General features: G+C 41.2%; 1 protein-coding gene across 2 annotated transcripts in view; it reads right to left on the reverse strand.

Moving 5' to 3' along the window:
- ATP8A2 (ATPase phospholipid transporting 8A2) overlaps positions 1–27,642 on the reverse strand; it is a 492,224-nt gene that overhangs the window by 263,492 nt on the left and 201,090 nt on the right. For both annotated transcript variants that reach the window (XM_086329703.1, XM_086329702.1), the window contains exon 25: positions 11,178–11,350. In XM_086329703.1, coding sequence (XP_086185829.1) covers positions 11,178–11,350 — 173 coding nt within the window. The remainder of the gene's footprint in view (positions 1–11,177; positions 11,351–27,642) is intronic.

The following is a 27,642-nucleotide window of genomic DNA, read 5'->3' on the forward strand; positions in this document are numbered from 1 at the left end:
GGTGACTCTGTGTGCAGCCCAGAGTCTTTCCCTCTCGTTTTCATCCTGTAGCTGCACAAACTATAGGGACTAATTAAATGCCGTTTGCAGCCACACGGATGGACCTAGAGATGATCACACTAAGCGATGCAAGTCAGAAAGACAAATATTATAACACTTCTGTGCGGACTCTAAAAAAATGATGCAAATGAGCTTACTAACAAAACATAAACTGACTCACAGACAGAAAAACTTATGGTTTGCACAAAGGGAAAGGGGAAGAAAGGGTAAATTAGGAGTTTGGAATTAGCACATTCACACTACTACATATAAAACAGATAAATAACAAGGACCTACTGTATTTCACAGGGAACTATGCTCAATATTTTGTTATAACCTGTATGGAAAAGGAATCTGTAAAAGTATATGTGTGTGTGTGTGTGTGTGTGTGTGTGTGTGTGTGTGTGTGTGTGTAGGGATATGAATATATGTACATGTATAAAACTGAATCACTTTGCTGTACACCTAAAACTAATACAATAGTGTTTGTGTGTGTGTGTGTGTGTGTGTGTGTAGGGATATGAATATATGTATGTGTATAAAACTGAATCACTTTGCTGTACACCTAAAACTAATACAACATTGTAGATCAACTATACTTCAATTAAAAATATATATAAAAATATTAACCATAATTAGACTCTAACCATAATTAGACGTTGGCAGGTCTAGAAAATATTTAAAGCCCTCTTTTTTTCTTTTTTTCTAAATAACATGACACTGAATCCAGAGAAATCTTCAGCACAAGACAACCTCAGATACAAAAGAAATACGGTGAGGTCCCCAAGGGTGGACTCACGCTAAAGATCAGGCCACAGTTTTTAAACACAAGAAACACAAACAGGACCACAGCCAACCCCTGCCTTCTCTCTTTAACTTCTCGGATTATAAATATTTTAAACTTCATGAAATGTTGGTACCAGCCCTAATGCAGTTGTTATTTATTATTCTTAAGTAGCTGTGTTTACACTCTCATGGGTTAATATACAATTACAGCTATACGGGAATATAAACTCAGATCCCAAGTGTCATGAAAGTAAGTGAACAGCATGCAACATTTTTCTTCCATTTTTCAAAAAAGGCTTCATTGCCTCCTATATTAATCTTGCATTTGTTCCCAGATTTGATCATTCAAACTTCCTATTGTGACGTGATGCATTAGGGTTTGAAAAAACACTGAATCTATATGTTCATATGTTCAATAGTCTACAAATAAGCATCTATTCCCTTACTGTTGCTATCTTCTGTTTCAGGGACAATAATTTATGTTCATCATGGTTTTATAAAGACAAAATAAGAACTTAAGCCTCAATTATCTGTGCATTGGCAAAATACTGTGATAACGTAAGACTTCTAATTTCTCAGGCTCTAGTATATTCAAACAACACCTATTCATTAAAACAAATAAAAGGAAAAACACACAAGGATTGACAGATGGTTTTAACTTGACACTTGTATATTTGTGAAAGGATTGTCTTCAAGCTGGTGTATTTACTTTGGTCTTTAATGACTGATGTGCCCAACTCAAAGGAAGCCACAATGAGTACTCGCTTAGTAGGAAGAAAGGCTGGCTCTGCTCTTCTCAGATGATCCAGATGTCAAATGATGGAGTACTTGGGTGAGAGTGGCTGTCTGTCTGTCTACCTCGCTCTCTCATTTGCCAGCCTATCTGGAACTCAGCCATGGGAGACCACTGGCTGGCAGACTTCTGTCAGCTGATCAACAGCAGAAAGCAAGCCTTTCAGCAGAAGCTCTTAGCCTTCACTGACCCAGCAAAGCTATGCAGAGAAACCTGATAACAAAGCTCTGAAATCACCAATCAGAAAACTCAAACAAAGCCCAGGCTTCCAAAATTTGGCAACTTGACTCCACCAATCTGACTTCTCTCCTGTTGACAATTCTGCTTGTAATCTAAAGTGGGACGGAATATAAATATCATATCAAGAACTCTGAGAAACAAAAGATGTCAATGTTCTTCTCTGTCTTGCATTCTCTCCCTTGTCCTGCATCCTCTCTCAAGTTCACTATGGAATCTCAGGGGCTCAAAGCAGAGAAGCCCCACTGCCCTCATGGTGGACAGATGGACCCAGAAGATGTTATGCTGGTGAAACAAATCAGTCCCAGAAGGACAACCACTGCGTGATTCCTCTTACAAGAGGTGTCTGAAATAGTCACTGGTAGAGCCCCTGGTGGCTCAGAAGGTAAAAACTTTGCCTGCAATGGCAGTTTGATCTCTGGGTCAGGAAGATTCCCTGGAGAAGGGAATGGCTACCCACTCCAGTACTCTTGCTTGGAGAATTCCATGAACAGAGGAGCCTGGCAGGCTACCGTCCACGGGGTCGCAATAGAGTGATTGACACTTTCACTTTCTTCTTTTCATAGAAATCAACAACAGAAAGGTGGTGATGGAGGGGCGGGGGGCTGTTGTCCAGTGGGTACAGACTTCCAGTAACACATGAGTAAGCTCCAGAGATCTGCTAGAGTTCACGATGAGGTCCTTGACAATCTGTCCACAGAGTTGATCTCATGCTAAGCATCCTTACTACATCAAACAAAAGAAACAAGCAAAAAAACACCAATGGGGACACAAGAAAACCCTGGGAGGTGGTGGATATGTTAATTACCCAGATTGTGGTGATGGTGAGAAGAGTGGATACATATGTCCGGACTCTGCAAACTGTATATGCTAATTACGTGTGGTTTCTGTATACCAATTACACCTTAATAGAGCTGGAAAATACAAGCAGAAACATAGACGTCTTCAGTCTGTGGATGCAAACTGTAACCCTGATCCTTCCTATTCAAACTGGGGGACAGTGAGACTTCAGGGTGGAGCACTCCATACGATGCTCAAAGTCATCGAGGAATCCTAGCTGTCAGATGAGGACAGGGAAGGCATCGATAATTTAAGAGCTGATAAATGAGGGAACGCATCAGATACATAGACAGGGAAAGGGAAAACATAATTTTCTTTGGGACCAATTAAGGTAAGAGCTACTTTGCATATTCTTAATCAGAAAGACATCAGTGCTGTCAGGAGAAGTGGGATTTTTTTCCAAACCAAAGTTAACATGACACTTGCTTGTATTAATGAAACACGTTCTGGACGACTTCACAGGAAAAGGGAAAAAAAGGCACTTTAAGTACAAATACTATCACAAGGCAAGACCTGGGGACATAAAATATTCACGACATATTCCACATGTTTAATTGAGCTCTGCTCTTGACTTTGTCCTCCATTGGTTTGTTTTTCTAATAGGAAAGATGCCAAATATCATGAGCTTCTATTTCAGAACTTTGGACCGCGGTTTGACCTAACATCACCTTGTTTCATTTGGCAAGCAGCATTGTCAAAAATGACATGCACCGGCAAATTAATCATTCGTGAAGGGGGGAGAGGAAGAAACACAGGAAAAAACGTGAGACGTGACGTGTCTCTGGGCTCCTCTGGCATCTCCTGCCGGGCCCGGGTGTTGGAAGCAGCAGAGCAGAGGGATGGAGAGCTGGGGAATCCTGTTACCATAATTCTTAGACTACTGCCGAAAAGGAAAAGGGCCTCCATCCTCCCGCTGCCCACTTTCTACCTGAGGTCCTATGTAGACACACTGATGTGAAGATCACCAATCCAAGGGAGCTCCTGTCGTGTAAACCACTTTTCAGAAATGTTCAGAATAATACTTGCCTTACAGATGAAAAGTGATATAACACCAATTTTATAACTAAAAAGAATTTTCTTCTAGGAGATGTTTCCAATAACACAGCATATTTATTATTCTAGATCAAACCCTATTATCAAATGTTTCCCCTAGTAGATATTTCTATCATGTTGTCATGCTATAAGTACCAACTTTTCATTTGAATTACTTATACTAGATTTTCTTAAAGAGGATTTTCCTTCAGTCTGAATCTATACTAAAATATTTGCCCATGTTTTATCACATGTTCTATAAAAAGACATCTGTCTACCAAATCATTTTGTTAGTTCTGGACACAAGCAACTAAGTTGACTTGTTAATTCACTTTTCTATTTCTCACCGGAAGGAGTTACATATAAATAGTGGTAACAGATAACTTTTAGCTGGAGGGGAATCAAACATATCAGAAACCTCTAAAAGTCAAAAGTTGATCTCAGAGTGATTAGCATAAACTATTTCCTGCAATAGTTACTTAAGATGAAAATAGTCCATTTCTAAACATGAGTCATAGCCAAAATTATCTTTGGCTTCCAAAAGTTGAGTAAAATTCTTTTTCTAAGATGGAATGTTTAGAAAGGGATTCCTTTCACTATTTCGGATTAATACTCTGAAGGCCTCAAATATGCCAGTCTATACAACAGTTAACATAAGGAATTTTTTATACATTACAAAATCTACATCCATCTCATTTTCATTCTGGAGAAACACTAGTAAAACTGCGGGTAGAAAAACATTTCTTAAACTTTGAGCTTCTGGAAATTGTTTTCATTCAATGTGTTGCCAAAGAACCATTACATCTAAGCTCTCATCTTTAGCAGAGTAACAATAAGGCCAGTTAGGACCACATAAAATTGCTGTAATCATTCAAATAATAGCATTCATGTTAGAGCTAACCAAAAAAGGAGAAAACCTGTCTAAAAATGAATTCTCCCTTAATTGCAGTTAATCAACAAATGGGCTTACATACTCTTAAGCCGTAATACAAACAACGCATGGATAGACTTACAACTCGACAAGTTAATAATGCTCTCTGGAGTAAAAGGTCCAAGGAGGAAGCTGACTTGTAACCAAACACGTAGGATGCCGAAAAATCACATCATGAAAGAAACCAAAGAAAAGTTTTATTTTTGCAAGTGTACGATTGGATCCCTACCAACATCGAGGCCAACCCAAACACTATCGGTGCTACAATTCTAATTAGAGTGTCTGAGCTCTGCTTTGATATTATTCTTGTGGATGGCTCACAGGCTGAAAGACACCCCATGCAAAATCACAGGTCCTGAGATGTCTCAAAGTCCATTATGCCTCATTAATGGGAGAGCGGAGCTGGAGGGAGACTGAGTGAGAAGAAGCAGCTCCTTTCCCAGGGATCAGGCACAGACATTGGATAAGTGAGTCCAGCTCTTCAGGGAGCTCAGAAAGTATAAGACTGAGCCAGTCATGGGAATGACACTGTCAGCAGGTAAAAATGCAGTGTGGTCTCTCCCTAGATTCTGCATATGTGTGTCCTGACACAAAATAGCCTCTCAACTGCTCCTCTTTCTAGGCGAGACTAACAAAGCCCAGTTCTGCTGCCCAAACAGAGGACAGCACATTTGTCCTGGCCGGGGGTGACCAGAGAGTGGACCAGTGAACAAGATAGTGACAACTGACTACACCCAAGTCATCACTTTGCTCTCCGAGGGGAAGGGCACAGACATTTTTGTAAATTTCTATACTGCTCCCTCTTGAATCCACGATTATATTACGGCAATCAAGCATCCTTACAAAGACTGAGCTATAACAACCTTATTCATAGTGATACTTAAACAGTGGGGGGAAAAAACCTTCTTAACCTAAATAGTCAGCAACAAGGAATAAATTAAACAACACATTTTATGTTTCTATTTGCCATAAAAACTGTTTATCATCTTTGCACTCCACATACTGTGGACAGTCTAACCCTCTGCCAAGAAAAGCCATTTCAACTGAAAAAGATCTACATTTAGACACTGATCACTAACAAGGCTTATCTCCAGTCTACAGGATTAGGAATGCTGTTTTCTTTCTTCTTGTTTATCTGCACTTTCTGACTTTTTTCTACAAGAAATATAAATCACTCTTAGAAAAATAAGCCCCCAAAGCTTTCAGAAACATTGGTCGTGCCCACTCTGCACTCTGCTCTGCACTCTCTTTACTCCCATGATATGAGGGTAGGCACATACTTGTTTATCTTTGCATCTGTCCTGAAAGACAGAAGTCTAAACACATTGGAGAAAATAAACGATGCCTTCTGAGATGCCTAATTTGCACAACCAGGGGAAATCTCTGCTGTGATGTTTTCCTTCCACTCCATCTCCTGCCCAGAGACACAGAGCCATAAATCACCTCTGCCCGGGTGGCGGCACTGGAGCTGTGAGCACCCCGTGTTTGCAGAGGGCTGCAGTGGGGCCATCCACCAGCTCCCTCACAAAGCAGGCCCTGATGATTCTTTCATGACTCTCTTCCTGTCAAGATAAACTTTCAAATTTGTCAGTGTTCAAGAAGTCAAAGTGTCCCCAGACTCTCATCTGTGCCTAAAAAATTGATCTCTATTTTGAAGCTCTACAAAATAAAGAGCTTCACAGAAAAAGGTAAAACAAGAAAACAAGATAGATGGTCATTTTAGGTAACAGCAACAGGGAAGAGAGAACAGAGGATTCCTTCTTTCAACCCATTTTCTACATGCCTGCTATCCCTCCGTGTGTGCGTGCTAAGTCACTTCAGTCATGTCCCACTCTGTGCGGCCCCATGAACTGTAGCCTGCCAGACTCCTCTGTCCATGAGATTCTCCAGACAAGAATACTGGAGCGGGCTGCCATGCCCTCCTCCAGGGGATCTTCCTGACCGAGGGATCGATCCACATCTCTTAGTCTCCTGCATTGGCAGGTGGGTTCTTTACTACTAGCGCTACCTGGGAAGCTCTCTGGGGAATGATAAATCCCACAAAATTTTATGCTGAATAGGTTTAAACAAATTCTATGGGTTGAAAAATGTGTTAAAAATCAAACCTTACATTTGGTCCCAATAATAAACACAAGACCGTGGATTTTCTGGCGCAGACAACTTCACAACTCAGAAGCAGAGGTCCTCATCTCACTCAGATTGTGGATAATGCCTCCATCACTCACTGAACCCATAAGCAAGATGATGTAATTTGTCTGAGGCTTTCATTTCCTCACTTATAAAAAATCAAGACAACACTTTTCAAGAATAAGTTATGAGCCTGCAATTTCTGACCTCAATGTCATAATCTGTCTGTGTGGTTTAGTCTCTCTGAAAGTTCCTTGGGTATAAAATCATGCCTGTTCTGCTACGAAAAGGCCCTGGCGATGGAGAAGAGGAGTACCATCCACCGAGACAGTAAACCTGGAAAACCAGTGAGAAGACTGGCAAGGATGAGGAGATGCACAGACCAGAGGACAGCAACCAACTCAGTCACATTCCAACTCAAGGTGCCCAAGAATGTCAGTGTGAGGAACCCCAGACACAGATGGAGGAGCTCTCAAGCTGGAACTCAAGGGAGAGGTCGCACGGGACAGAAAGACTGGGGAGGTCATCTAGTTTCAACCCTGACTATTCATCAGAACCACCCAGAAGCTCATAAAATTCCTAGAATTCCACATTAATTATCCTGGGATAGGGCCTGGGGCTCAGGCTTTTTTTGCTTATTTTCTCTCAGCAAAGATTTCATTCAAATGAATCAATAAAACTTCCATTCAACATTCCATTTTTTCATTCAACAAACATGTCATTGCAATGCATGAATTCTTTGGTTCATTTGTTTATATTTTTAAGTTAACATTCTCCTTGGGAGAAAAGCTATGACAAACATAGACAGTGTATTAAAAAGCAGAGACACCACTTTGCCAACAAAGGTCCATATAGTCAAAGCTATGGTTTTTCCAGTAGTCAAGTATGGATGTGAGAGATGGACCATAAAGAAGGCCAAAGAAACTATGCTTTCAAAGTGTGGTGCTGGAGAAGACTCTTGAGAGTCCCTTGGACTGCAAGGAGATCAAACCAGTCAATCCTAAAGGAAATCAACCCTGAATATTCATGGGAAGGACTTATGCTGAAACTGAAGCTCCAATACTTAGGACACCTGATTGCAAAGAGCTGACTCACTGGAAAAGACCCTGATCCTGGGAAATTGAGGGCAAGAGGAGAAGGTGAAATGGTTGGATGACATCACCAACTCGATGGACATGAGTTCTAACAAACTCTGGGAGATAGTGAAGGTCAGGGAAGCCTGGTGTGCTATAGTCCATGGGGTCGCAAACAGTCAGACACAACTGAGTGACTGAACAATAACAGCAAAGTTAACATAAAATGAACCACGTCAACTGTAACAGCTCAGTTCACTCACCGTGCTGTGCAGCATCACTGCTGTGGAGTCTCAGAACACGTTCATCATCCCCAAAAGGAGACCCATATCCACCCAGAGACTCACTCCCAATTCCTCCTCCCCCAGCCCCGGACAACCACTAAGCCACTTTCTCTCTGTGTGGATTTGCTGATTCTGAATATATCCCATGAATGGAATCCTATAATACATGGTCTTTTGTGACTGGCTTGTTTTTCTGGGTATGTTTTTGAGGTTCATCCATGCTACAGCATGTATCAGTGCTTCATTCCTTCTTATGGCTGAAAAAGCATCCATTGTATGGACAGACCACATTTTGCTTGTCCATTCATACATCGAGTGACACTTGGGTTGTGTCCACCTTTTGGCCATTACAACTAGTGCTCCTTTGAACATGCACACACAAGTATTTGCTTGGTTACCTCTTTTTAATTCTCTTGGGTAGCTACCCAAGAGTGGAATGGCTAGGTCATATAGGGGTAATTCTATGCTTAACTTTTTAAAGAAAATGTCTTAGGCTCTCTAGATGATCCAGTAGAAAGTTAGCACTGAGAATCACTAATGGAGAAGACAAATGAGCCGTAAGGGCAGAGGGAACACATGTGTGGAAGAGATGTGGGTTGGAAATACAACAGGGCCAAAGGTGAAAGCTAAAAATATGGAGTCTCAAAGCTGGTGTGAAAGACCCTATGAGGGAAACACAAAACTAGGGAGAAGAGAAAGGTGTCATGGAAATAGAGGAGAATCCAACGGCTGGTGGCTCTCAACATCAGATGCTGAGGACAAATGAAGAAAGGAATTGAGAGGTTGTGCATATGGCAAGATGCAGGCCTTCCTGGAGGAGGACTGATTTCAAGGAGGAGAGGAGTACAAGAGAAGCAAAGGAAGAGACCAGAAGCGAGGATTACAAACACACATTCATCATCTGCACTGAAGGCAAAGACCAGTCTTTTCTCTGTTTTCCTATGATGCCTAGGAACATACAGTGTGAATATCAAGCCTACAACAAACACCTTAATGGACTATTCATTTTATATCTCAATAAATAAGTGCCAACATGCCTGCCAACAACAGTAAGCTGTCATCCACACTGATCGCTAAATGTACTGCTGCCCAGATGATGACTTTCCTAGGGTTTTAAGCACATGAAAAAATACTGGTAAACAGTTCAGTTTAGTTCAGTTGCTCAGTCATGTCCAACTCTTTGAGACCCCATGGACTGCAGCACGCCAGGCTTCCCTGTCCATCACCAACTCCTAGAGCTTGCTCAAACTCATCTCCATGGAGTCAGTGATGCCATCCAACCATCTCATCCTCTGTTGTCCCCTTCTCCTCCCACCTTCAATCCTTCCCAGCATCAGGGTCTTTTCCAATGAGTCAGTTCTTCGAGTCAGTTGGCCAAAGTAGTGGAGCTTCAGCTTCAGCATCAGTCCTTCCAATGAACATTCAGGACTAATTTCCTTTACAATTGACTGGTTTGATTGCCTTGCTGTCCAAGGGACTCTCAAGAGTCTTCTCCAACACCACAGTTCAAAAGCATCAGTTATTTGGCACTCAGCTTTCTTTAGAGTCCAACTCTCACATCCATACATGACTACTGAAAAAACCATAGCCTTTACTAGATGGACCTTTGTTGGCAAAGTAATGTCTCTCTCTGCTTTTTAATATGCTATCTAGGTTGGTCGTAGTTTTTCTTCCAAGGAGCAAGCATCTTTTAATTTCATGGCTGCAGTCACCATCTGCAGTGATTTTGGAACCTAAGAAAATAAAGTCTGTCAGTGTTTCCATTGTTTCCCCATCGATTTGCCATGAAGTGATGGGACCGGATGCCATGATCTTAGTATAACAATGTGTAATAAGCGAAACAGTGTGATTCCAATCTCAGCAAAATCTTAAATTCTTCCATTTTCCCTCTTTCTGCTGCCTGAAATATTGCTTTAAAGTATTTATCCATTTTCACACAGCCTTTGCCAGTCTTTGAATCAATACTGCTGGGAAACAACACAAAACAATTTCAGTGAAAAATTATTTTCTGAAAAAAAAATTTTTATTCTATTATTAGAGAAAAGGGCAACTTTGATAACTATTACATTTTAAAGATGAAAAGGTCAACCTTAAATGGAAGGTTAAACTTATATTTGAAGTCACATATTAAAGTTTAAATTCTCAATGAAGAGAAAGCATCTGAAAGATGTGCTTTAAAAAAAAAAAGTATGTGGTTTTTTGTTTTTTTTTTCCCCCTTAATCTTAAATGTGAGACCAGCCAAGAAACATCTCCTGGAGGCAAAACTGCACCATCCCAGGTTCTTTTTTTTTTTTTTTTTTCAATTAATGTTTCTATTTTGTAGACAGTAACGGTATTTAATTTGAAATTTCCTCTTCCCGTGCCAGTTCCAGGGTGAACGCCTTCCTGTGAAGCAGTGAGGGATCCAGTGAGGTGGGACACACAGAGGCCTCAGAGAGTAGCCATGGTCAGAAGGGGAAAAAGATGTTTTCCTTTGGTGTCCAGCACCTGGTAAGCGGAGCGTGAGTTCCTGTAGAGCCTGGAAGGCATTCCTGCTCTCCCCTGAGAAACCCAAACGGGCTTGTTTCACTTTCCCTTTGAAAAACCACGAAATTAGAGCACATGTGCTGGGATTTACAGTCTACCAGATTTTCCGTGTGGTTTCTGGTGGTTTCTGGTGTGTCTCTGCTCACCACGGCAGCAGGGTGATGGCACCCTGGCCATCGTGGCAGTTGCTGGGGATGGTGACATTCTCATCGTGACCTCTGGCTCCGCGTGAGATAGTGAGTGATGCCCTCACAGACACCACAGTGTGCCTGCCAAGAGACCCTGGCTCTGATCACTTTTACCTTCTCAGAGAACAGTAAAGAAAACAAAAATCCAAAAACCACTGACTGCCTTCCACAAAATCTGTGAACAGACAGTTGAATCTGTACTGTTGTTTTGCTTCCCCCTCCTGGAAAGTTTACCCTTAGAACTCCCACGTGTGGTTCTTTTACCTAAACGAAGGACACGGCCAAGTCAGAGCATGAGCCTGGGGCAGCCTGGCACCTACCTGCAACAGATGACTGCCTTGCACGAGAGGGCCAGGTCCAGGAAGCTCCTCCGGACCTCGAAGGACAGCGCGTACTTGAGGGTGTGGCCGTCGATGATGAGGGCCGCGTCGTTCTCCTTGCCCAGCAGGCTCCCAAGGTCCGCGCAGTGCTGGGTGATGGCTGCCCGGGTGGCCTGAGACAAGGTGTGGGGGGGAGGGGGGGAGGGGGGGTGTTACATCTCAGTGTAGCAGAGACAGAAGCTTTTAAACAGCAGAAGAAAGACCCAGAAATCCAAACTAAGTTCCTTAAAATGAAAACATGCCCCCTATAATGTAAAACATAAAAACAGAGCTCCACTTGGCCTATTGATGCATTGATATTACAACAGACCACAGCCCAGGTCTGTGCTATGGGTGAAAACATCCCCATAGTGATATTTACAATAACCTACTGTGGTTACCATCTTCAGCTGACCTAGAGCATCTGAATTCTTTTCCATTGGAACTTTAATTGCTAAGGTTCTCGTGACTATCTTTCTCTCCCCTCCTTTATCTATATACACAATACTCTTGGTGTTCCTAGAACAGGAAATTCCATAAATACAAATGTTTTTTCTCAGGGGGCTGAGGGTGATAACGTTGCTGGAACTTAAATGTCAAGAACTTCTCAGTTTACACAAGGTAATCTTCAAAGCATGCAAAAGAAATTAGAGGATATAAAAATAACACAAAAGGTCCCTTTCTTTTCTTTGCTGAGATCTGCAGATTAAACCATTTTTCTCCATGAATCATTGGAGTAAGAAATGAATTGATAATTTTTTTCATGTTACAAAAAATATTCAACCAAATTAAATCACCAGTACCTTTTAAAATGTTACTACCAGCCTGAGTAAGTGTTTTAGTGTGATATCTATTATCAGATGGAATTAAAGCATAGAACCATTTTTTAAAACTTTTTATTTAGTACTGGAATATAGCCAATTAACAATGTTGTGAATTTCAGATGGACAGCAAAAGGACTCAGCCATGCATGTACACGTATCCATTCTCCCCCAAACTCCTCTCTCATCCAGGCTGCTGCATAACTATTGAGCAGAATTCTCTGTGCTATACAGCAGCTCCTTGCTGATAACCCATTTTTAAATAGAAAAAGTATTTATATGTCCAACCCAAACTCCCTAACTATCCCTTCCCCCTATCCTTTCCCTCCAGCAACCATAAGTTTATTATAGAATTTTTAAGAATAAAAAAAAAGGATGTTCTGATCTTCCTAGGGAATTCATGATTACGAATAGGATATCCAGTTCAAATATAAGAAGATATTTGGGGCTTATAATTAAAACCTGCTTTAAATTAACCAGGGAAGCACACCAGTCGGCTAAAATTACTCTGTTTGGACAACTGTCCTTTGGCTATTAAGTGACATATACATATATTTGTCATCTGATAACGTAAAGTACAGTTAAGAAACATGTAGAATGAACTGAAATTCTTCTTCCCCTCGCTAAACTGAGGATCAGCTACCATCACAAGGTGAAAAGCAGGTTCTACTGTCTGACTGCTCAGTTCTCCTTCTCAACAGGAGGCTGTCAATATCAAAAAGACTTTGCTGTCTAGCAGAAACTAACCACACTGTAAAGCAACTATACTCCAGTAGAAATTAATTTCAAAAAAGATGCATCAAAGGCACAATTGTCATTCTACGGTCAAGTGGCCTGGGGTCTGGTCCCAACTCTCCCCTTATTGCCTCCGTGACCTTGGGCAAGATGCAAAACCTCTTTAAATAGCAGTTTCCTCAAGTGTAAAATGGAGCTAAGAATATTCACTTCATAGTGCCCTTCTTATGAAAAATGAGCTACTCAGCGTAACCTTCTAGGCACGTAACAGGCATCCAGTCAAACCCATTCCTCTTCCTGTTACTATTTATTCAATAAGAACTTCCCACATCAAGGAAAACACACATCTCTGCCACTTCAGGCAGTGAATAAATGCCATCCGTGACAAGACCTGCTTTGTCAATGCAGTAATAGAGGAAGTCATAAAATAATGCTCTAAGAAAAAAAGTTAAATGGACTCCTACTAAAAATAAAAATAAAGGACACTTTATGCTTCTTACTGTTGGTGAGTTGAGTAATTCTGAATCTCAAACAAAACATCTATGTTTACTTTATATGTGCCAACAGCCTGTCCTTCAGAATTTGGGTAGAGAAGACAATTCCAACCACTTAGGGAAACTCCAGCCTGGCAGTCTGGGGATGTCTCCAGGGGAACTCAGACAGGTCCATGCAATTCTGGAGGGTGTGCCTGCCAGGGTCAGTGCACAGTGGCCAGAGCACCCTCCTGCGAAACGTCTCACCACAGTGATGAGACTGGGTTTGCAGATGTGGTCCACGGAGGTTCAGGCATGAATGGGAGTGGGCCCAGAAGAAGTCTGAGCAAAGGGTGCATGATGGCAGAAATGTGCTGATAAAATGTGCTCCAGGGTTACCAAGGCTGCTCCCCTGGAATCATACCCTGAAGTGAAAGTTAGTCACTCAGTCGTGTCTGACTCTGTGTGAACCCATGGACTGCAGCCTGCCAGGCTCCTCTGTCCATGGGATTCTCCAGGCAAGAGCACTGGAGTGGGTTGCCATGGCCTTCTCTGGGGGATCTTCCTGATCCAGAGACTGAAGGCAGGTGTCCTGCATTGCAGGCGGATTCTTTAACGATGGAGCCACCAAGGAAGCCCTTCATACCCCAGCCCCTCCCTCAAATGTCAATCAATTGCTCAAATCTAAGTTTTAGGAAGAAGCTGCAGAGAATAAAACTGGTTAAAACCAACTAGGCCCAAGATGGTATGGGCCAAAAATGTCACCTGCCGTGTCTGTAAATAAAGGGTGTTGCAGTCATCAAACCATCAGCCACTGCCCCTGACTGTGTACCCTTGGGGGTTGAAGATGGAGAAAAGCAGGACAGTAGCCTGCGATAAGACGCACAAAGGACAGAATTCAATGAGCCCATAATAACCCCATTGTGTCCTTTAGGAGAAGAGACAGGAGAACTTCTTTTCTTTCCCTTCCCCTCTCAACCCTTATGAAGACAAACCAGGAAGAAAGCCCGCATCAGACACTAGGTCTACTCCTGGGTCCTGGTCTTCCAGCTTTCACAACCATGAGGAGAGAGTTCCTGTTGTCTAGGCCACCAGACTATGTACTTTTGTGACAGCAGCCTGAGCTAAGACAGAAGGTCACTCGGTGAATTCACGGGCGATGCAGCACTCTTCTTGGAGTAGTGGACATAGAGATGAAAGGACCAGGAGGACACGGTCACTGAACAAGCAACAACCCATCATATTTACTGTCTGGAATGAGCCTTCTACTCCGGTGTGGCAACGGCAGTGTCAGATACATGCAACATGGGAGACAAGGTCACGAATACATGGAATACACGGAATTGGGGTGAGCAGGGCATGGCCACTGGGGCAGGTGGTGCCCACTGGCTATGCTGAACCCTGTAAAAACAGGGCCACCAAGCTCTCCACTTGCAGTTCAGTTCAGTTGCTCAGTCGTGTCTGACTCAGAGACCCCATGAATTGCAGCACGCCAGGCCTCCCTGTCCATCACCAACACCTGGAGTTCACTGAGACTCATGTCCATCGAGTCAGTGATGCCATCCAGCCATCTCATCCTCTGTCATCCCCTTTTCCTCCTGCCCCCAATCCCTCCCAGCATCAGAGTCTTTTCCAATGAGTCAACTCTTCACATGAGGTGGCCAAAGTACTGGAGTTTCAGCTTTAGCATCAGTCCTTCCAAAGAAATCCCAGGGCTGATCTCCTTCAGAATGGACTGGTTGGATCTCCTTGCAGTCCAAGGGACTCTCAAGAGTCTTCTCCAACACCACAGTTCAAAAGCATCAATTCTTCGGCGCACAGTTTTCTTCACAGTCCAACTCTCACATCTATACATGACCACAGGAAAAACCATAGCCTTGACTAGATGGACCTTTGTTGGCAAAGTAATGTCTCTGCTTTTGAATATGCTATCTAGGTTGGACATAACTTTCCTTCCAAGGAGTAAGCGGCTTTTAATTTCATGGCTGCAGTCACCATCTGCAGTGATTTTGGAGCCAAAAAAAAAGAAAAGTCTGACACTGTTTCCCCATCTATTTCCCAGGAAGTGATGGGACCAGATGCCATAATCTTCGTCTTCTGAATGTTGAGTTTTAAGCCAACTTTTCCACTCTCGACTTTCACCTTCATCAAGAGACTTTTTAGTTTCTCTTCACTTTCTGCCATAAGGGTGGTGTCATCTGCATATCTGAGGTTATTGATATTTCTCCCTGCAATCTTGATTCCAGCTTGTGCTTCTTGCAGCCCAGTGTTTCTCATGATGTACTCTGCATAGAAGTTAAATAAGCAGGGTGACAATATACAGCCTTGACATACTCCTTTTCCTATTCGGAACCAGTCTGTTGTTCCATGTCCAGTTCTAACTGTTGCTTCCTGACCTGCATATAGGTTTCTCAAGAGGCAGGTCAGGTGGTCTGGTATTCCCATCTCTTTCAGAATTTTCTAGTTTATTGTGATCCACACAGTCAAAGGCTTTGGCATAGTCAATAAAGCAGAAATAGATGTCTTTCTGGAACTCTCTTGCTTTTTCCATGATCCAGCAGATGTTGGCAATTTGATCTCTGGTTCCTCTGCCTTTTCTAAAACCAACTTGAACACCTGGAAGTTCATGGTTCACGTATTGCTGAAGCCTGGCTTGGAGAATTTTGAGCATTACTTTACTAGCGTGTGAAATGAGTGCAATTGTGCAGTAGTTTGAGCATTCTTTGGCATTGCCTTTCTTTGGGATTGGAATGAAAACTGACCTTTTCAAGTCCTGTGGCCACTGCTGAATTTTCCAAATTTGCTGGCATATTGAGTATAGCACTTTCACAGCATCATCTTTCAGGATTTGAAATAGTTCAACTGGAATTCCATCACCTCCACTAGCTTTGTTCGTAGTGATGCTTTCTAAGGCCCACTTGACTTCACATTCCAGGATGTCTGGCTCTAGGTCAGTGATCACACCATCGTGATCGTCTTGGTCATGAAGATCTCTTTTGTACAGTTCTTCTGTGTATTCTTGCCACCTCTTCTTAATATCTTCTGCTTCTGTTAGGTCCATACCATTTCTGTCCTTTATCGAGCCCATCTTTGCATGAAATGTTCCCTTGGTATCTCTAATTTTCTTGAAGAGATCTCTAGTCTTTCCCATTCTGTTGTTTTCCTCTATTTATTTGCATTGATTGCTGAGGAAGGCTTTCTTATCTCTTCTTGCTATTCTTTGGAACTCTGTATTCAGATGCTTATATCTTTCCTTTTCTCCTTTGCTTTTTGCTTCTCTTCTTTTCACAGCTATTTGTAAGGCCTCCCCAGACAGCCATTTTGCTTTTTTGCATTTCTTTTCCATGGGGATGGTCTTGATCCCTGTCTCCTATACAATGTCACAAACCTCAGTCCATAGTCCATCAGACACTCTATCTATCAGATTTAGGCCCTTAAATCTATTTTTCACTTCCACTGTGTAGTCATAAGGGATTTGATTTAGGTGTTCCACTTGCAGTAAGAACACTAAATGTTACTAAAAAAACTTAAAAAAAAGAGAGATTTCACATTCATATTCCATTGACTGGGCAATTTCTCATATACTGGTAAAGAGCGCAGTACATTAACAAATACAAGTTTCCTCATGAATAAAAAGGGTTCAACTAAGCAATTACATGAGTCAGACCTATTACCATCAACCAACCAAGATGTGGTTACTCGAGTACTTACTATGCTCTGGGGGCGTATATACCCCCAGAAGTCCTACTATACCATCAGGGTAGCAAACACACACACAGAAGAGTGAATAAAAACTTAATATTCTTATGGGCAGAGTATAGGTCTCAGCAACATCCTGCCCCAGCCAGCTCTGGCTCATCTTTGAGTCTGGCTGGAACTGTACTCAACTGTAAATCTGATGAAGGGAGAAACTTCCTTTGCCAAACTCGGATCCTGCAAGCCCAGAGCAGGTGTCCAGTAAATGTGCTGACTTCGTAAATGAACGAATGTGTCTCAGCTAATCCTTCAGTGTAGTATCTTGATGAGACTATTTATAGGTCTCGGAGGCATTCATTTGCCTGGAAGACGTGAGCTATCTAGCCTTCCTGCTACATTTGACATTATATTTCCTTAAAAATGACTGTTTCTTCATGAGTTTGCTTTCTATGACTATGGGTCTATTTCTGTTTTATAAATTGGTTCATTTATAATTTGTATCATTTTTTTGGATTTCAAGTATTTATTGTTGTTCAGTAGCTCAGTGGTGTCTGACTCTTTGTGTCTAACCCATGGACATATGTAAATGATATCAATGGTGCTTGTCTTTGACTTACCTCACTTAGTATGATAATTTCTAGATCCCACCATATTGCTACAAATGACATTCTTTCATTTTTTTTTTAAGAATGCCATTAGAGAGGGAGGAGCCAAGATGGCGGAGGAGTAGGACGGGGAGAACACTTTCTCCCCCACAAATTCATCAAAAGAGCATTTAAATGTCGAGTAAATTCCACAAAACAACTTCTGAATGCTGGCAGAGGACATCAGGCACCCAGAAAAGCAACCCAACTCTTCGAAAGGAGGTAGGAAAAAATATTAAAGACAAAAAAAGAGACAAAAGAGGGAGGGACGGAGTTCCATCCCGGGAAGGGAGTCTTAAAAAGAGAGAATTTTCCAAACACCAGGAAACCTTCTCACTGCCGAATCTGTGCCGAGCTTTGGAAGCACAGAGGGCAACATAACAGGGAGAAAAAATAAATAAACAATTAAAACTCGCAGATTGCGAGCCCTACAGTAACTCCCCCAGCGGAGAAGCAGCGCAAACGCCTGCATCCGCCATTAGCAAGCAGGGGCTGGGCAGGGAGGCGCGGCGTGGGCTGCATCGCTGAGAGTAAGAATCTGGCCTGAATACCCTGAGCACTATCTGAGCGAAATAATTTGGGCTAGCAAACCAGACTGTGGGATATCTACCACGCGAAAAGCCAGCTCTAACCTAAGACACCACCAGGCCCGCACACGGAACAAAGGACTGAACAGAGATAGCCGGCTGCAGACCTTCCCCCTCTGGTGACAGGCAGCCAGAGCCGGAAGGGGGCAATCGCAGCCCCAGAGAGACATTATCTATAAAACTGTAAGCAGGCTTCTTTGCTAACTAAAACTTATTGGGGGTCTGGACGGTCAACATCTGCCTGAGAAGGTGCGCCGGTTTTACACCCAGATAACCGAGTGGCAGGGAGGCAATAAGTCGCAGCATTTGTGCTCGCCAAACACCTCATCACCTGAGCTGCTCGGACCTGGGAAGAGCACAAAACGCAGGCCCAACTGAGTCTGCGCCTCTGAGGACTACCCGAGTGCCTGAACCTGAGCGGCTTGGACCTGGGAGGTGCATGCAACCCAGGGCCGGCCTCGGATTGTTCCCGGCGGAACAACCTAGAGCCCGAGCAGTGTGGGCAGGGAGGCTACACGCGCCGTGAGCGGGGACAGACCCAGTGTGGCTGAGGCATTGCGAGCTCACGCCAGTGTTATTTGTTTGCAGCATCCCTCCCTCCCCACAGCGCAACTGAACAAGTAAGCCTAAAAAAAAAAAAAAAAAGTGTCCTCCACCGTCCCCTTTGTGTCAGGGTGGAAACCAGATACTGAAGAGACTAGCAAACAGAAGAAGATATAACAGAGGGAAACGCCTTGGAAGCTACAGGCAATAGATCAAAACCCTGTGGTTACTACGGACTACATAGGAAGGGGCCTACAGATCTTGAGAAATATAAGTCAGACCAAGGAACTAGCCAAAAATGAACTGAACCCACAATACCCACAACAAAACCAAGAAAGTCCTAGATATATTTTTATTATTTTTACGATCATTCTTTCTTTTTTTTTTTAATTTTTTTAAAAAAAATTTTAAGTCCTCTATTGTTCCTTTAATTTTCACTTTTATAACCTATTACTTTGCAAAAAAAAAAAAAAAAAAGAGACCCTATTTTTTTCTTCTTCAGCAAACTTCATATATATATATTTTATAATTTTTTGACCTTGTTTTTTTTTTTTTCTTCTTTTCTTTAACATTGTATTTTTGAAATTCCAAACTCTACTGTAGATTTTTAATTTTTGCTTTTTGGTATTAGTTATCAATTTTGTACCTGTACTTTCTTTATAATTTTCGCGACCTTGTTTGTTTTTGTTTGTTCGTTTTTTCTCTTTCTTTTCCTTCTTCTTTTCTTTAACATCGTAGTTTTGAAATTCCAAACTCTACTCTAGATTTTTAATTTTTGCTTTTATGTATTTGTTACCAATTTTGTACCTTTAAGAACCCACTCTTCAGGACCCATTTTTCACTAAGGAGCGAGATTACTGGCTTGACTGCTCTCTCTCCCTTTGGACTCTCCTTTTTCTCCACCAGGTCGCCTGTGTCTCCTCGCTAACCCCTCTCTACTCTACCCAACTCTGTGAATTTCTGTGTGTTCCAGAGGGTGGAGAACACTTAGGGAACTGATTACTGGCTGGATCTGTCTCCCTCCTTTTCATTCCCCCCTTTTATCCTTCTGGTCACTTCTGTCACCTTCCTCCTTCTTCTCTTCTCTGTATAACTCCGTGAACATCTCTAAGTGGTCCAGTTGTGGAGTGCACATAAAGAAGTGACTACTGGCTAGCCCACTCTCTCCACTATTGATTCCACCTCATCTCATTTGGGTCACCTCTAACTCCCTCCTCCCTCTTCTCTTCTCCATGTAACCCTGTGAACCTCTCTGAGTGACCCTCACAGTAGAGAAACTTTTCATCTTTAATGTAGATGTTTTATCAATGGTGCTGTATAGAAGGAGAAGTTTTGAAACTACTGTAAAAATAAGACCGATAACCAGAAGCAGGAGACTTAAGTCCAAACCCTGACTCCAGGGAACTCCTGAGTCCAAGGAACATTAATTGACAGGAGCTCATCAAATGCCTCCATACCGACACTGAAACCAAGCACCACACAAGGGCCAATAAGTTCCAGGGCAAGACATATCAAGTAAATTCTCCAGCAACAAAGGAACACAGCCCTGAGCTTCAAGATACAGGCTGCCCAAAGTCACCCCAAAACTATAGACATCTCATAACTCATTACTGGACATTTCATTGCACTCCAGAGAGAAGAAATACAGCTCCACCCAGCAGAACACCGACACAAGCTTCCCTAACCAGGAAACCTTGACAAGCCACCTGTACAAACCTACACACAGTGAGGAAACAATAAAGAGAACTCCACAAACTGCCAGAATACAGAAAGGCCACCCCAAACTCAGCAATTTAAACAAGATGAAGAGACAGAGGAATACTCAGCAGATAAAGGAACAGGATAAATGCCCACCAAACCAAACGAAAGAGGAAGAGATAGGGAATCTACCTGATAAAGAATTCCAAATAATGATACTGAAATTGATCCAAAATCTTGAAATCAAAATGGAATCACAGATAAATAGCCTGGAGACAAGGATTGAGAAGATGCAAGAAAGGTTTAACAAGGACCTAGAAGAAATAAAAAAGAGTCAATATATAATGAATAATGCAATAAATGAAATCAAAAACACTCTGGAGGCAACAAATAGTAGAATAACAGAGGCAGAAGATAGGATTAGTGAATTAGAAGATAGAATGGTAGAAATAAATGAATCAGAGAGGATAAAAGAAAAACGAATTAAAAGAAATGAGGACAATCTCAGAGACCTCCAGGACAATATTAAACGCTACAACATTCGAATCATAGGGGTTCCAGAAGAAGAAGACAAAAAGAAAGACCATGAGAAAATACTTGAGGAGATAATAGTTGAAAACTTCCCTAAAATGGGGAAGGAAATAATCACCCAAGTCCGAGAAACCCAGAGAGTCCCAAACAGGATAAACCCAAGGAGAAACACCCCAAGACACATATTAATCAAATTAACAAAGATCAAACACAAAGAACAAATATTAAAAGCAGCAAGGGAAAAACAACAAATAACACACAAGGGAATTCCCATAAGGATAACAGCTGATCTTTCAATAGAAACTCTTCAAGCCAGGAGGGAATGGCAAGACATACTTAAAGTGATGAAAGAAAATAACCTACAGCCCAGATTATTGTACCCAGCAAGGATCTCATTCAAGTATGAAGGAGAAATCAAAAGCTTTTCAGACAAGTAAAAGCTGAGAGAATTCTGCACCACCAAACCAGCTCTCCAACAAATACTAAAGGATATTCTCTAGACAGGAAACACAAAAACGATAAACTCGAACCCAAAACAATAAAGTAAATGGCAACGGGATCATACTTATCAGTAATTACCTTAAACGTAAATGGGTTGAATGCCCCAACCAAAAGACAAAGACTGGCTGAATGGATACAAAAACAAGACCCCTACATATGTTGTCTACAAGAGACCCACCTCAAAACAGGGGACACATACAGACTGAAAGTGAAGGGCTGGAAAAAGATTTTCCATGCAAATAGGGACCAAAAGAAAGCAGGAGTAGCAATACTCATATCAGATAAAATAGACTTTAAAATAAAGGCTGTGAAAAGAGACAAAGAAGGTCACTACATAATGATCAAAGGATCAATCCAGGAAGAAGATATAACAATTATAAATATATATGCACCCAACACGGGAGCACCACAATATGTAAGACAAATGCTAACAAGTATGAAAGGAGAAATTAACAATAACACAGTAATAGTGGGAGACTTTAATACCCCACTCACATCTATGGATAGATCAACTAAACAGAAAATTAACAAGGAAACACAAACTTTAAATGATACAATAGACCAGTTAGACCTAGTTGATATCTATAGGACATTTTATCCCAAAACAATGAATTTCACCTTTTTCTCAAGCGCACATGGAACCTTCTCCAGGATAGATCACATCCTAGGCCATAAAGCTAGCCTTGGTAAATTCAAAAAAATAGAAATCATTCCTAGCATCTTTTCTGACCACAATGCAGTAAGATTAGATCTCAATTACAGGAGAAAAACTATTAAAAATTCCAAAATATGGAGGCTGAACAACACGCTGCTGAATAACCAACAAATCACAGAAGAAATCAAAAAAGAAATCAAAATTTGCATAGAAACGAATGAAAATGAAAACACAACAACCCAAAACCTGTGGGACACTGTAAAAGCAGTCCTAAGGGGAAAGTTCATAGCAATACAGGCATACCTCAAGAAACAAGAAAAAAGTCAAATAAATAACCTAACTCTACACCTAAAGCAACTAGCAAAGGAAGAAATTAAGAACCCCAGGGTTAGTAGAAGGAAAGAAATCTTAAAAATTAGGGCAGAAATAAATGCAAAAGAAACAAAAGAGACCATAGCAAAAATCAACAAAGCCAAAAGCTGGTTCTTTGAAAGGATAAATAAAATTGACAAACCATTAGCCAGACTCATCAAGAAACAAAGGGAGAAAAATCAAATCAATAAAATTAGAAACGAAAATGGAGAGATCACAACAGACAACACAGAAATACAAAGGATCATAAGAGACTACTATCAACAATTATATGCCAATAAAATGGACAACGTGGAAGAAATGGACAAATTCTTAGAAAAGTACAACTTTCCAAAACTCGACCAGGAAGAAATAGAAAATCTTAACAGACCCATCACAAGCACAGAAATTGAAACTGTAATCAAAAATCTTCCAGCAAACAAAAGCCCCGGTCCAGACGGCTTCACAGCTGAATTCTACCAAAAATTTAGAGAAGAGCTAACACCTATCCTGCTCAAACTCTTCCAGAAAATTGCAGAGGAAGGTAAACTTCCAAACTCATTCTATGAGGCCACCATCACCCTAATACCAAAACCTGACAAAGATCCCACAAAAAAAGAAAACTACAGGCCAATATCACTGATGAACATAGATGCAAAAATCCTTAACAAAATTCTAGCAATCAGAATCCAACAACACATTAAAAAGATCATACACCATGACCAAGTGGGCTTTATCCCAGGGATGCAAGGATTCTTCAATATCCGCAAATCAATCAATGCAATACACCACATTAACAAATTGAAAAATAAAAACCATATGATTATCTCAATAGATGCAGAGAAAGCCTTTGATAAAATTCAACATCCATTTATGATAAAAACTCTCCAGAAAGCAGGAATAGAAGGAACATACCTCAACATAATAAAAGCTATATATGACAAACCCACAGAAAACATTATCCTCAATGGTGAAAAATTGAAAGCATTTCCTCTAAAGTCAGGAACGAGACAAGGGTGCCCACTTTCACCATTACTATTCAACATAGTTTTGGAAGTTTTGGCCACAGCAATCAGAGCAGAAAAAGAAATAAAAGGAATCCAAATTGGAAAAGAAGAAGTAAAACTCTCACTGTTTGCAGATGACATGATCCTCTACATAGAAAACCCTAAAGACTCCACCAGAAAATTACTAGAAATAATCAATGACTATAGTAAAGTTGTAGGATATAAAATCAACACACAGAAATCCCTTGCATTCCTATACACTAATAATGAGAAAACAGAAAGAGAAATTAAGAAAACAATTCCATTCACCATTGCAACGAAAAGAATAAAATACTTAGGAATATATCTACCTAAAGAAACTAAAGACCTATATATAGAAAACTATAAAACACTGGTGAAAGAAATCAAAGAGGACACTAATAGATGGAGAAATATACCATGTTCATGGATTGGAAGAATCAATATAGTGAAAATGAGTATACTACCCAAAGAAATTTATAGATTCAATGCAATCCCTATCAAGCTACCAACAGTATTCTTCACAGAGCTAGAACAAATAATTTCACAATTTGTATGGAAATACAAAAAACCTCAAATAGCCAAAGCGATCTTGAGAAAGAAAAATGGAACTGGAGGAATCAACCTACCTGACTTCAGGCTCTACTACAAAGCCACAGTCATCAAGACAGTATGGTACTGGCACAAAGACAGAAATATAGATCAATGGAACAAAATAGAAAGCCCAGAGATAAATCCACGCACATATGGACACCTTATCTTTGACAAAGGAGGCAAGAATATACAATGGATTAAAAACAATCTCTTTAACAAGCGGTGCTGGGAAATCTGGTCAACCACTTGTAAAAGAATGAAACTAGAGCACTTTCTAACACCATACACAAAAATAAACTCAAAATGGATTAAAGATCTAAATGTAAGACCAGAAACTATAAAACTCCTAGAGGAGAACATAGGCAAAACACTCTCCAACATACATCACAGCAGGATCCTCTATGACCCACCTCCCAGAATACTGGAAATAAAAGCAAAAATAAACAGATGGGACCTAATTAACCTTAAAAGCTTCTGCACATCAAAGGAAACTATTAGCAAGGTGAAAAGACAGCCTTCAGAATGGGAGAAAATAATAGCAAATGAAGCAACTGACAAACAACTAATCTCAAAAATATACAAGCAACTCCTACAGCTCAACTCCAGAAAAATAAACAACCCAATCAAAAAATGGGCCAAAGAACTAAATAGACATTTCTCCAAAGAAGACATACAGATGGCTAACAAACACATGAAAAGATGCTCAACATCACTCATTATCAGAGAAATGCAAATCAAAACCACTATGAGGTACCATTTCACGCCAGTCAGAATGGCTGCGATCCAAAAGTCTACAAATAATAAATGCTGGAGAGGGTGTGGAGAAAAGGGAACCCTCTTACACAGTTGGTGGGAATGCAAACTAGTACAGCCACTATGGAGAACAGTGTGGAGATTCCTTAAAAAACTGGAAATAGAACTGCCTTATGATCCAGCAATCCCACTGCTAGGCATACACACTGAGGAAACCAGAAGGGAAAGAGACACGTGTACCCCAATGTTCATCGCAGCACTGTTTATAATAGCCAGGACGTGGAAGCAACCTAGATGTCCATCAGCAGATGAATGGATAAGAAAGCTATGGTACATATACACAATGGAGTATTACTCAGCCATTAAAAAGAATACATTTGAATCAGTCTAATGAGGTGGATGAAACTGGAGCCGATTATACAGAGTGAAGTAAGCCAGAAGGAAAAACATCAATACAGTATACTAATGCATATATATGGAATTTAGAAAGATGGTAACAATAACCCAGTGTACGAGACAGCAAAAAAGACACTGATGTATAGAACAGTCTTACGGACTCTGTGGGAGAGGGAGAGGGTGGGAAGATTTGGGAGAATGACATTGAAACATGTATAATATCATGTAAGAAACGAGTTGCCAGTCCAGGTTCAATGCACGATACTGGATGCTTGGGGCTAGTGCACTGGGATGACCCAGAGGGATGGTATGGGGAGGGAGGAGGGAGGAGGGTTCAGGATGGGGAACACATGTATACCTGTGGCAGATTCATTTCGATATTTGGCAAAACTAATACAATTATGTAAAGTTTAAAAATAAAATAAAATTAAAAAAAAAAAAGAATGCCATTAGATTTAACACTTCTCAGTAAAATCTATAAAATGTATGGAAAATAATATCAAGTGTAAAAGAGATAAGGGTATAACTCACCTTCTCTAATTTAATAAGAATATTTGCAAACCAATTAAAACATAATTTATATTTCCAGGTTTAAAAAAAATGACTGGTTCTTTTTTTTTTTTTTTTTTTTTTAATGACTGGTTCTTGATTCACCTTCCTCTTCCTATCCTAGCCTTTTTGTCTTCAATATTTTCTACACTTAACCTTCCTCGTCATCTGTTCTCCCCTTATTTCATTGGCTCAGAATCACACCTGTGCCTTTGAGATTAAAAACCTTTCCTACCGCTAAGCCCCCTCCAAACCCATCCTTTCAACTCCGCCCTTGACTTGTCTCCAGTCTCTACTTTGGTTTTAATTCCTACGCTTTCAATGCCCACTCAGCAATATTCTTTGATCAAACCCAGACTAGCTCAGCTCACCACACATGTGTGGCAGAATATAGGTCCCTTCTGTGTAATTCTGGAGCAAGCCAATCGGAGGTATTACTATCACAAACAGTTCCTTATTCTCAAATGGACTATGATTCAAAAGTCTATTTGTAAGTTAGTTATGGGGCACTTAGAATCCATTTTCCCAAAGGAACGATGTTACAAATTGTGGTTGGATCCCAGGGCCTGTTAATACCTATTTAGCCTAGTTGCTAAAATTTATACTACACTCTCTTATTTTAATAAAAAACCAATTACAGAAAGTTACAATAGACTTGGCTGTTACGAGGGGCATAGGGAATTGGGGCTGGGGTTTCATTGCCTGAAAGATGCGAACCATTCCGAAATTCTTCGTTAGAATTTGCCTTTTAGGCATTGCTATGAAAAATTACATCTCCAGCTTTTCATACACACTCTCCATTTTCCTTCACAATTAAAAGTACACAAGACTTAAAGCTAAAAGTGGGCAACTCTGAGTAAAGATTGATTCCTGAGTCACACCAGACACTTTTACCCAGACATGCTGTACAATGAACCCTGCACTCCTTATCAGTAAAGTCAGTGCTCGTGTCTGCCTTTCCGGGTTTTTAAATATGATTAGATAAACAACATAGACAGTGCTACCCTGTGATCTCAGGAAATGGTTCTCCTCTGCAGAGTCACAGATCAGATGTTCATCAGACGGCCCCTGAGCACAGCTGAAGTGCACCCTGCTCAGCCGACAGGCAGATGGCATCTGGAAGGTGATGCTCCTGTTCTGACTTTAGATTTAATAAACCAGGAGAGACAACCATTTCTAGACCCTGGATGCATGATTACCAATCTGCAGATAGCAGGAATCTTTCCTCAAAATAAAAGAGTGCACCAGCACTGAACTCTGTCCAGGCAGGTCACTCTCCCCTTCCCTGACCTTGGCAGTGTCCTATGGAATGTCTGAGATTGCCCTGCCAGCAGCAGCTGCCTCAGCGCTCTCTTTGATCTTCTGTAAATTGCAATGCGCTCAGAGCTGACGATGCTGAAAAGCCCGGATGGCTTGAGTTTCAGGGGCGGCAACTCAGTCAAATCACACTCAAGAACTTGCACAGCCTTCACGTTCGAGGGCGAACCACCTTCTCCTGAGGGAACTTTGGGCTCGCAAGCCTCTTAGGCTTGTGGTCATCCTATGGCCCATGGGTTCAAGAGAAGAGGAATCTGTTAGATGTGTAACATTTCAAAGACTTCCTGTAACACAAATAATTTCGGGGAAAATGGCATGATATATCACAGGCATGAAGCAAACATCCTCAAGAGATCACGTGGTCTCTTGCTATTAATACAAACACAAGGTGTCTGTCAGGTATCCTCACATCACCTTTTACCCCATCCCCCACTCCCATCAGGCCTTTCCCTGCACTGGCCATCTCCACCTCCTATAGAATGCTTGCGTTTCTGATTTAAAAAAATTAATCTCAGAATAAACCAACCCAATTTACTAAATTTGCACAAGCACAAAAG

The sequence above is a fragment of the Bos grunniens genome, chromosome 12 (assembly GCF_055505025.1).
Source record: "Bos grunniens cultivar Pamir isolate PY7600 chromosome 12, Bosgru_T2T1.0, whole genome shotgun sequence".
NCBI lineage: Eukaryota > Metazoa > Chordata > Mammalia > Artiodactyla > Bovidae > Bos > Bos grunniens.